The sequence below is a fragment of the Bison bison genome, unplaced genomic scaffold (assembly GCF_000754665.1).
Source record: "Bison bison bison isolate TAMUID 2011002044 unplaced genomic scaffold, Bison_UMD1.0 scf7180017864144, whole genome shotgun sequence".
Lineage (NCBI taxonomy): Eukaryota > Metazoa > Chordata > Mammalia > Artiodactyla > Bovidae > Bison > Bison bison.
In genome coordinates, this window is record NW_011494716.1 from 573,837 (window position 1) to 585,368 (window position 11,532).

Here is an 11,532-nt window from a genome sequence, read left to right on the forward strand (position 1 = left end):
CGGGAGGTGGGCGGGTCAGGGCTGGGTCTGGTCTCCCTGGGGACAGCCCAGGGCGCGGACTGGAGGGAGCCTGGTGGGACAGTCCTCCTGTGGCCCAGGTTGGATGGGTCTGTCCCCTGGGCAGTGAGCTCCCAGGGAGAGGGGCCCCACACTCCCGCGCTGGTCCTGGTGGGGCTGGGGTCTCAGGGGGAGACCCCCTCAGATGGCTGGAGAAGGGCAGGGGTGATACTGGGAGCCGCAGGAAGTGCTCCCGGACCTGGGGGACCTTCTGTCTGCCCTTCTGTCCCCACCCCCCCTTCCAGCCACCCCAACCCCAACATATCATGAGCTTTCAGTTCAGAGTCTTAAAACGTCTCCTGAGGGAGAATTTGACTAGTCACCAGCTGGCCAAGGGGCGGGTGGCCCCAGAGCGGGGAGGCCCCTGGTGCACTGTCCAGAGCAACCTCAGGCCTTCCAGAGTGTTCCAGTCCAGTCCCTGCCCTGGGGTGCCTGCCAGCCATTGTGGCGGTCGAGCTGGGTCAGCAGGGGCCTGCGGGAAAACTCAGGGTTTGGACGGCGGCGGGCCCAGCTTCCCCGGTAGCCCCAAGGGCCTCAGACAGACAGACAGCCCACACCCCAAGGTGACAGGGCCGAGGCAGCCTGAGCTTCAGTCCCCAGGGCCCTGCGGCGCAGGCTGGGGTGGGAGCAGGGGTCCCCACCTTTCTGGCTGGAGCTCTGCGCCTTGCTTCCGGGCCAGCCAGGCGCCCCACTCACATGGCATGTTCCTTCCAGAAACCCCCCAGCCCCTGGAGTTCCTGAGGACTTCCCTCGGAGGCCGGTTCCTGGTGTACGAGTCCTTCCTCTACAGGAAGGAGAAGGCGGCCGGGGAGAAGGTGTACTGGATGTGCCGGGACCAGGCTCGTAAGGGCTGCCGCAGCCGCGCCATCACCCAGGGCCCGCGGGTGACAGTGATGCGAGGGCACTGCCACCCGCCTGACCTGGCGGGCCTGGAGGCGCTGCGGCGGCGGGAGCAGCTCCCCAGCCTGGCCCAGCAGGAGGACCCAGGTACAGACAGGGCCGGGGCAAGGCTCTTTGCCAGGCCGAGGTTCAGACATCCCAGGGGGCTGACACCGTCTGGGGAGCTTTGTTCCCTGGGCTTCCTGCCTTTTTAGAGTTTCCTACCCTACCTCCCACTGGCTCCTTCTCCTGGATTGAGAAATACACCTAAGTCTGTCCCATCCCTTTTTTTTGGGGGGGGGGGGCTGTGAGGCCTGTGGGATCTTCATTCCCCCATTAGGGAACTGAACCCACGCCCCCTGCACTGGAAGCACAGTCTTAACCTCTGGACCACCAGTTGTTCAGTCGCTCAGTTGTGTCCGACTCTTTGCGACCCCATGGACTGTAGCACGCCAGGCCTCCCTGTCCATCACCAACTCCTGGACCTTACTCAAACTCATGTCCATTGAGTCGGTGATGCCATCCAGCCATCTCATCCTCTGTCATCCCCTTCTCCTCCTGCCTTCAATCTTTCCCAGCATCAGGGTCTTTTCCAGTGAGTCAGCTCTTTGCCTCAGGTGGCCAAAGTATTGGAGCTTCGGGTTCAGCATCAGTCCTTCCAATGAATATTCAGCAGGGTTGGACCACCAGGGAAGTCCCTAAATCTGTCCCATTATTAAAAACAACTTCCCTGGGAATTCCCTGGCAGTCCAATCATTAGGACTCCACGTTCTCACTGCCTGGGTTCAATCCCTGGATGGGAAGCTAAGATCCCTCAAGACACACAGTGCAGCCAAACACATCTAACAAGCAAACATTCCCATTCTAACTGCCATTTTCTTTCCTCTCTTTTACACTAAGAGGTCTTCATTTTTTACAGATGGTAGTATCTTTTGAAAATCTGTTTAAAAAATATAGACTGTTCTAGAAGAATGTACTAACGAGTATGCGCACACACGCATGAGCACATGCACGCACACACAGAGTTTTGCAAATAATTAACCATGTTGAACTGAACTTGGTTTTGCTTCAAATAAACAGAATGTAAAACCAGTCTTTAGAAAGTGTCTCATATTAATTCATGGAAATAGGAAGGGCCACATCTTATACAGGAATGAATCCTGTTGTATAAAACAACCAAAGGAAACTTGATTTCTGCTTTAAAATTTTTCTTTTCCATGAAAAAGCCAGTTTGACTTAACCAAGGAGGAGGTGCTATGACTCGCCTTTGGCAGGATGAAGGGTGTGGCCTTTTCGAGATCTAGTTGCCTTCCAATCTTTTTGGTTACAAGGTGAAGCCTGATTCGCAATCTACAATAGCTTAGTTTGGGGCTTCTTTGGTGGCTCATCTGGTAAAGAACTTGCCTACCAATGCAGGAGACGCAAGAGTTCAATCCCTGAGTCGGGAAGATCCCCTGGAGAAGAAAATGGCAACCCACTCCAGTATTCTTGCCTGGAGAATTCCATAGACAGAGGAGCCTGGTGGGCTACAGTCCATGGGGTCACAAAGAGTTGGACACGACTGAAGTGACTTAACACACGTGCACGCAGTTAGTTTGGGGCATCAGAAAACCAGAATTCCCAATGACTTCCCCAGTCAGAGTCATTCCGCCTGGTTTTCTTCATCCTTAAGGCCTTGAGGTCATTGTTCCAAGGGGTGTGCCTTTGCCTCTGGCAACTTCAAGAAGAGAAGAAATATTAATTCATGTTTTCAATGTTTTTCCCTCAGAAAAGGTAAAACTTCTGCCTGAAGTTCAACTGTGCCTCGAGACGTGTGCTCCTGAATGCCAGCAGAGCTATGGGTAACTATATTGGTTGTCTAATGCTGCATCACAGATTACCCCAAAGCCTCAAGATGAAGAACAGCAAATACTGCTTTTCCCAGGGTCCGTGGGTTGAGATTTCAGGAGGGGCTAGTTGGGATAGTTCTGGCTCCGGGTCTCTTGTGAGATTGAAGGGAAGGTGTCCGTGCAGGTCAAGCTTTCAGCCATCTGAAAGCTTGAGGAGGGGGGCTGGAGTAGGTGTTTCCAAATGACCTGTTCGCTCACAGGGCTGTGGGCTGGAGGCCCACACCACGTAGACCTTTCCTTAGGGCTGCTCGAGTTTCCTCAAACGGGACAGCTGTTTTCCCCCAAAGTAAGCGATCCGAGGGAGGGAGTATATTAAAAAGCAGAGACATCACTTTGCTGACAAAGGTCCATGTAGTCAGAGCTATGGTTTTTCTAGTAGTCATGTACAGATGTAAGAGTTGGACCATAAAGAAGGCTGAGTGCCAAAGAACTGATGCTATCGAACTGTGGTGCTGGAGAAGACTCTTAAGAATCCCTTGGACTGCAGGGAGATCAAACCAGTCAATCCTAAAGGAAATCAACCCTGAATACTCATTGGAAGGACTGATGCTGGAGCTGAAACTCCAATACTTTGGCCGCCTGATGCAAAGAGGTGACTTATTGGAAGAGATCCTGATGCTGGGAAAGAGAAGGGGGCAACGGAGGATGAGATGGTTGGGTGACATCATTGACTCAATGGACTTGAGTTTGAGCAAGCTCCGGAGTTGGTGATGGACAGGGAGGCCTGGTGTGCTGCAGTCCATGGGGTCACAAAGAGTCGGACACGACTGAGCAACTGAACAACGAGGGAGCAGGGCAATAAGGAGGCCACCACCTGCAGCAGAATTCACATTCTTCTCAAGCACACGTGGGACATTCCCCAGGATGGACCACGTGTAGGCCATCAGACAAGACCCTTCAAATTTAAAATGACTGAAATCATAGAGTATGTTGTATCACCACAGTGGAGTGACATTAGAAGTCAATAACAAAAATTTGGGAAACTCATAAATACATGAAAGTTAAACAGCATATTTGTAAATATATCCAGTGACTCAAAATTACAAGGGAAATTAGAAAATACTTCGAGAGACTTCCCTGGTGGTCTTAGTGGTTAAGACTTCCTGTTCCAATGCAGGGGACCTGGTTTGATCCCTGGTCAGGGAACTAGATCCCAACTCATCCTGTAAGGCTGGCGGTAGCCTAGCACCAAAACCAAGCAAAGACATCACAAGAAAAGAAGACTAGAGAACAATATCTCTTAGGAATACAGATACAAAAATTCTCAGCAAAATACCGCAAACTGAATCCAGCAACGTGAAAAGGATCCTACACCATGACCAAATGGGAATTATGCCAGGAATCCAAAATTGCTTCCCCGTCTGAAAATCAATATCATACAAGCTTGTATACAGAAGAGACTTAACACAGGAGGCCGCCAACTCCTGTCCTTAGAACATCCTGTTTGTAAGGCTGACCCTGAGCTTCCAGGGTCCAGATCAGGATGCTTCCAGGGCTTGACTGATATTCTCCCTAAATGATGACAGTTGCTCACTCTTACCTGTTTGTACAAAGAATTTGATTTTTGCTGAACACTTGCTTTTCTTCATGGGCTTCCCTGGTGGCTCAGACAATAAAGAATCCGCCTGTAATGCAGGAGACCTGGGTACAATCCCTGGGTTGGGAAGATCCCCTGGAAGAAGGCATGGCAACCCTCCAGTATTCTTGCCTGGAGAATCCCATGGACAGAGGAGCCTGGCGGGCTATAGTTGTAGCCTACCAGGCTCCTCTGTCCATGGGGTTGCAAAGAATCAGACATGACTGAGCGACTAAGCACTGCTTTTTTCCTGAGATTCTGGAATATCAGTGACTGTAGGTACCCTCTGCTTAAAACAAGATATAGTTCATTCATACAATGAAATGTTGCTGCTGCTGCTGCTAAGTCACTTCAGTTGTGTCCAACTCTGTGTGACCCCATAGACGGCAGCCCACCAGGATCCCCTGTCCCTGGGATTCTCCAGGCAAGAGTTCTGGAGTGGGGTGCCATTGCTTTCTCCAACAATGAAATGTTATTTGGCCTTAAAAAGGAATGAATTGCTGACACATGCTACAACACGGATGAATTTCAAAAATATCGTAAGAAGTGAAAGAGGCCAGACACACAAAAGACCACAACTTGTATGATTCCATTTCTATGAAATGTCCAGAATGGGCAAATCTATGGAGATGGAAAGTAGATTAAAGTTTGCCTAGGGTGAGGAATGTTGGGGGTGCAGTTAAAGGCATGGGGTTTCTCTTTTGTTGTTGTTTTCTTGGCCACGCCTCTTGGCTAGCGATATCTTAGTTTCCCCAACCAGGGATTGAACCCCGGGCCATGGCAGGGGAAGCACCAACTCCTACCCACTGGACTGCCAGGGAGTTCCCAATCCCATGTTTTCCAGGCACCAATGTGATGTATGTGTATAAAAATGACCTAGTTGATGGTGATCTGTAGGAGGAAGGAATCCTTAACTGTCTTTTTTTTTTTTTTGCATTTATTTATGCTAGGTCACTTTTTATTTTATTATCCTTAACTTTCTTCATTATCTCCTGCCATGTTTGGATTTGCATGACGCACCTGTGCTTCTGTGTCATCAGGAAGGTGGAAAGTACACAGCTCGACAACGAGTCCCAGTGAGGCCAGCCTCCGGCCTGACAGCAGAGGAACCAACCCAACCTAACATGTCACCAGTGTCAAGGATGCTCCAGGTCCTTGCAGGACCCTGGCACTTCCCACCCAGTTAGATTTTGCTCGACAAAGCCTCTCTTTCATTCTCCAAAGCATCCATGGGCTTCACATTTCCTCCAGAGGCCTCCCAGGAAGAACGCTTGATGGTGTCTCCCTGCTGGCAGAGAAGAGCCCTGGTTGCTGGTGGCCTGCAGCAGTGCGTGATGTGGGGTGACATGGCGGGCGGGGGGACCCCCGCGGGGGCCTCAAAAAGCTCAGAGAAAGGAAGCACCATTCACAAAGATACCTCCCCCCGCCCCAGCCTGCTGATCCGCAAACACCCAGCCATCCTGAGAGCCCACAGCTTTGCCAAGGACTTCCCTGTTGGGTGTGGTCCCACTTGGGCTCCATAAAGTAGAAAGTCGTCGTGGCAGCCACGTCAAGATGAAGGTGGGCGAGTTTGGGGAAGTCCCTGCCTCTTTGGGCTGAGCTGCCCCACATGGTGTTTGCCGGGCAGGTGCCGGGCGGGCCTCCGGGCTCCTTGGGCACCTACTGCCTGGGTGTGGCCGTCCCATAGCAGAGCAGGCATAAACCAGGGGACTTTTACACCATCTGTTGGAGTTTCCTTTGCTCTTCTCCAACTTAAATCAAGCGCGATGTCAACGATGCCCAGGGCAGGTGGTGTTGGGCCGTGGGAGCCCACGCTGGGCAGACTGCCCAGGGTTGCCCAGGTTTGCCTGATGCCGGAGGAGAGGGAGACCCAGAAGACAGAGGGGCAGAGGCATCCCCTTCTCCTGTCTTCTGGTACAGCCGGGAGCAACAGGCCGATGTCCCCCACCAACCCAAGGCTGCAGCTTGCTAAGGGGGCCGCGTCCCCGCCAGCGGCTCCTTGCCCCCCCCCTGTGGTGGCTGGGGGCTCCTCCTCTCCCGCCTAGCTAGCCGTGCGGCCTGCCGTCCAGCTGCGGGGCAGTAACAGCTTGGATGCCCCCCGCTGTCCCTCTGCCTCCACACTTCCCGCAATAAACCCGATTTTATACCTCGCCGTGCCGTGTAAAGCTGCTGTGTGTCTACATGCCTGCTGCAGCAACAGATGGCCAATAGCAACCAGGAGGCCACACACTCCATGCGTCCCTGTGCCGTGTGGTTGAAAGTGATGGAGTTTGGTTGGGCAGAGGGAGGCCTTCACACCTGGGGCAGCGTCTGCTCACCTGGCCCAAGTGTCAGCTGGACCAGGCACGGGTGGGAGTCCTCGGAAAGCTCACGGATGGGGTCTCCTGCTGGCTGTTCCCTCAACCCTCATGGAGCTGAAGGAAAGGCCTTGGACCTCTGCTGACTCATCCCACCTCCTCCCTGACTTGTTTTCACAAGCCGGGCCAAGCTGGAAGTGGAAGTGGCCCCCCCCAAACTAGGGCCACCTGGACCCCCACCCCAGACCATGGCTACCTTCCCAGGCAGGTAACTGACCCATTCCTTGACTGGACTGCCAGTTCCACGGGGCCCTCGCCCACCAGCCTGGCCAGCAGTCATGGAGATGGCCCAGCAACATGACCGGATGGCCCACCCCACCTCCCAGGTAGGAGGCCCATCGTGCTGCTGGCCCCACGCAGTGGACACTCGACACGGGGGCTACGTTTCAGGCAGTGCTCTTGCCCCGAGACACCGAACTGTTAGCCAAGGCCAAGGCCGAAGACACAGCCCTGGGAGGAGCAGATACACCCCAATCCAGACCCACAGACGAGCATGCCCATGGCAGGCGGCTGCAACTGAACGTCAGTGGACAGGCACATCTGTGCCACCACCAGCTTGCTTTCTGCTCAGTCTCTCATGAAGGGGAGCCTCACAGAGCCCCGAGGTGTCAGGCCAGAAGCACTGAGTCCTAGCAGCCAGCGTCACCCCAGCCCCACAGGGTCACTGGTCCCCCCGCCTCTGCAGCATGTCTGCCCCGCCCTCTGAGGGGGCCCATCCGCGCAGCCCCCGCTCTGCACCTGCTCTGACCTCAGAGGGTAGGTGGCTGGTCCATGTTGCTCAGACCGAGGACTCCCCAGTGGACGCGAACCTGGATGCCGTGGCCGCCTGGGGTGGCCCCATAGCCACCCACCCCCGAGCCCCCTTCAAGTGGCCACCTCTGCCCTGGTTCTAGAGCCACAGAGTTGCCCCCGCCCCAGTGCCGTCCCAGAGGAAACAACCAGCAGGAAGCTGGCCCCTGGCAGACAACACCAGTGGGACGCAGCCCTGCCCTCCTCCTGCCCTGTCTCTGCCTGGCTGCTCCTTCCTGAAATAAACCTTGCTTCGGTATGTCTTCACCACGTGGAGCTGGTAGAGTATTACTGTGTTCCTTTGGGTGATGGCACAACAACCTCTCAATTATGAAATTTTAAGTAAAAGTTCATAAAGAGAAGGGAAACTACCGACACGGAACCCAAATTTTAACAATGGGGCAGCGGCGGGCTCTAGGGGCTCCCACCCCAAGTCCTGCCCCTGGGGGTGTGAGGCGAGCATCACTGAAACGCTTCTCCCAGCCCAGCCTCCTGCCCCCATGTCCTGCATTGAGATGGCTCCGGCAGGATGGCACCACGAGTCACTCAAGTCAGCGGGTGCATCTCAGAGCTCGCTCTCCTGCACCAGCTGCCCCTCCTTGATCCTGGCAGACCTGAAGCGACCCCCGGGTTCTCCGCGCCCACCGCCAACCTCCTTCAAGGGCCCCTCGGCCCTGGTCCAACCCGTCTGCAAGGTGGTTGGCTCTGGGGACTGGACCTCAGCCCTCTCTGCCCAGCCACTTTCAGGGTTCGCGGTTTGTCAGTGTGCAGCTCCAGCCCCCCACTCCCTTCTGCAACCAAGCCTGTGTATCCTGCTGCCTCCAGGACCTTGGTCCCAGGTCTCCCGTGGCCACCAGCCGAGCAAGGAGCAAAGGGGACTGTCCTCCACTCCTCCGATGGCTCCACCACAGTAGAAACCCAGGGCCATCCTTGACACCGTCCCTCTTGTCCCCATGTTCCGTCAGTGGTCAGGCTCTTTTCAGTAACAGCCTTCTTGAGATACAATCCACATAGCATCCAGCTCACCCACTCAAGTGGGTGGTCCAATGGCTGTTAGTATATTCACAGGGTAGGGTCTCCATCACCTCTAACTCCAGAACATTTCATCATCCCGAAAAGAAACCCCAGATCCATCAGTCGACACTGTCTCTGCAGTGTCCCTGTGATGGGGTTCCTTCCTCCGGTGCTGGGAGAATCTGGGGAATCCAAGTGTCTTAGTCTGCTCAAGCTGCCGTGATTATGCCATAGACTGGACTGGGAGGGGAGGATCTTAAACACCAGACATTTATTTCTCACAGTGCTGGAGGCTGAAAGTGTGAGATCAGGGAGTAGACAAGTGGACTCAAACTCATGTCCATTGAGTCAGCGATGCCATCCAACCATTCCATCCTCTGTAGCCCCCTTCTTCTCTTGCCCTCAATCTCTCCTAGCATCAGGCTCTTTTCCAACAAGTCGGCTCTTCGCATCAGGTGGCCACAGTATTGGAGCTTCAGCATCAGTCCTTCCAGGAAATATGCAGGGTTGATTTGCAATCCCGTCACACAACACCTGTCCCGGGTGTTCTCTCCTGGGTGCCCATATGACCTGTCCCGGGTGTTCTCTCCTGGGTGCCAGGTATGACTACCTGGTCCAAGGACCAGAAGCCAGAGGCACCCAAGGAAGTCTCCGAAGGCTGGGACAGCTGCCAGCCTCAGGCCGCAGCCGCACCACAGCTCTGCAGAGCGCAGTCTCTCATGACTGCCCTGCCACCGCAGGGCTCTGGAGGCCCTAGAATGGCTCCTCAGCCGCTTCTGAGGACTCTGAAAAGACTCTCGCTGCTGGAGAGACTGCTCCTGGAAACCATGGGACACTGGGCCTCAACTGAGAGAGTGATTAGTCCAAGTAGGAGAGGGTGGGGGCCCAGATGAGGGCGGTGGCAGGAAGGATGCAAAGGGACAGGAAACAGATGAGATGTTAGGAGTTGAAGTGTGTCCCCCAAAATTCACATGTAGAAACCCTAAGCCCTAGAACCTCCACAAGTGAAAGTGTTAGTCACACAGTCGTGTCCAACTCTTTGCAACCCCATGGACTGTAGCCCGCCAGGCCCCTCTGTCCATCGAACTCTCCAGGCAAGAATGCTGGAGTGGGTAGCCATTCTCTTCTCAAGGGGATCTTCCCAATCCAAGGATCAAACCTGGGTTTCCTGCATTGCATGTAGATTCTTTACCGTCTGAGCCACCAGGGAAGCCCTGGAACCTTAGAATGTGACTTAATTTGGAAATGGATCACTCCAGATGTGATTAGTCTAGACAGGGTCAAACTAGGGTGGCCCCTAGTCCAGTGTGGCTGCGGTCCTTATTAAAAGGGGAAATTTGGACACAGGTGCTCACACAGAGAGACGCACGTGAAGATGAAGGCAGAGATCGGGGTGATGGGTGGCTTCTACAAGCCAAGGAATGCCAAGACAGCCAACAAGGCACCAGAAGCTCGACGAGAAGCACAGAACATTCTCCCTTGTCAGCTCTCAGTAGGAAGCAGCCCTGGAGACAAGAACTGGATGAGGGTGAGAGGATGTATTAGTTAAGTTGCGCCAGCTGCTACAGCAAGCAAGGCCTGGATCTCAGTGGCTGAATACATAGATGTTTATGCCTCCACTCACGCAGAGCCCCATGCTGATACTGCTGATTGGCAGGCTCCTTATATAAGGTCACTTGGGAATCCAGCTCCATCCCCCCTGCCCTGGGTCCTCAGTATCCTCTCCATTCAGTTGGAGAATGAGGGAGTTAGAAATTGAGGCTGCTATAGGCCAGACCTGGCAGGCATCTACATCCGTGCAGCCCAAACTTTAAGATCTGGGGAGCTTGTTAATGCAGGTTATGATGAAGGAGGTTAGGGGTGGAGCCTGAGAATCTGCATTTCTGAATTCTGCAGTTCTCCCCAGGGATGACAATGCTATTGATCCTGGCTATTACTTTGAGTATTGAGAGTAAGAGGCGTCACTCCCCCCGTCATGCCTCATGGCCAGAACTCATTCCTGTGGTCACACCAAATGGCAAGGGAAGCACGGGAATGAAGTTCAGCTGTTAGTGCAGGAGCTGGAGGAGGCAGGGTCAGTCGACAGCAGGGGGCAGGCAGGGGCCATGCAGCAGGGACCCAGCTCTCCTGGGACAGAGTTGCTGCAGCAAGACCAGGGGGAAGTACTGACTGGAACCGGGGACCCTTGTTCGGCAGCCTTTCTGAACTCCCCAGAAGAGGAGGAGGGGGGTGAGGGCCCAGGCCTTCCAAGTTCAAGGTTCTGTGAGCCAGCTGGGACTGGAGCTGGCAGTGGGAGTTCTGCCCCTTGTCTTGGTACCTGAGTTCTGGAACTAAGCACCCCCTTCCTCTCATCCCACACTCCTTTTGCAGGAGATCAGCCTGGCCTGGTCCCCCAACTCCTGTTAGGGAAGGGCTCAGTTCTTCCTCCAGGTCCCCGCTGACCCTCTTTTTGCATGCAGAGTACTGGTGGTTTTTGTCCTCCACCTCACCCTTCTCTTATGTGACCCCTGAGAGTGAGGATCTCCCTGCAACCCCGTCGCCCTGGCCATGGCCCAGGCCAGAGCCTAGGACAACACCACAGAGCCACAGCGGACCCCAAGTTCACAAGCAAAAGGGAGAAGGGGGCCCTGGTCGATGGGTGTTACTGCTCCCTCCTTAGCTGGGTTCACCTGTGCAGTGAGACCCCCGTCCAGTGCTAAGCAGGGCCAGGAAACTGGGAGGCGAGAGGGCTCCCCCAGGAGACAACCAAGGCGCTGGCCTCCAGTCTCAGTCAGCCAGCTTCTTAGAATGCTCGCCACCCCAGCGTGACACATGCACCCCCCCACCAGCATGTGTGTGAAGTGCCTGCTAAGTTGCTTCAGTCATAACTCTGACCCCATGAGCTGTAGCCCGCCAGGGTCCTCTGTCCATGGGATTCTCCAGGCAAGAATACTGGAGTGGGTTGCCCTGCCCTCCTCCAGGGGATCTTCCC

The 11,532-nt window shown here is 54.6% G+C and overlaps 1 protein-coding gene across 1 annotated transcript in view; it reads left to right on the plus strand.

The window, feature by feature from the left end:
• Positions 1-7,814, plus strand: part of LOC104988970 (FLYWCH-type zinc finger-containing protein 1-like) — an 11,470-nt gene extending 3,656 nt beyond the window's left edge. The window contains exons 4-6 of the mRNA XM_010840475.1: positions 825-1,044; positions 2,705-2,777; positions 5,442-7,814. Coding sequence (XP_010838777.1) covers positions 825-1,044; positions 2,705-2,777; positions 5,442-5,481 — 333 coding nt within the window. The 3' untranslated portion in view covers positions 5,482-7,814. The remainder of the gene's footprint in view (positions 1-824; positions 1,045-2,704; positions 2,778-5,441) is intronic.
• The last annotated feature ends 3,718 nt before the right edge of the window (positions 7,815-11,532 follow it).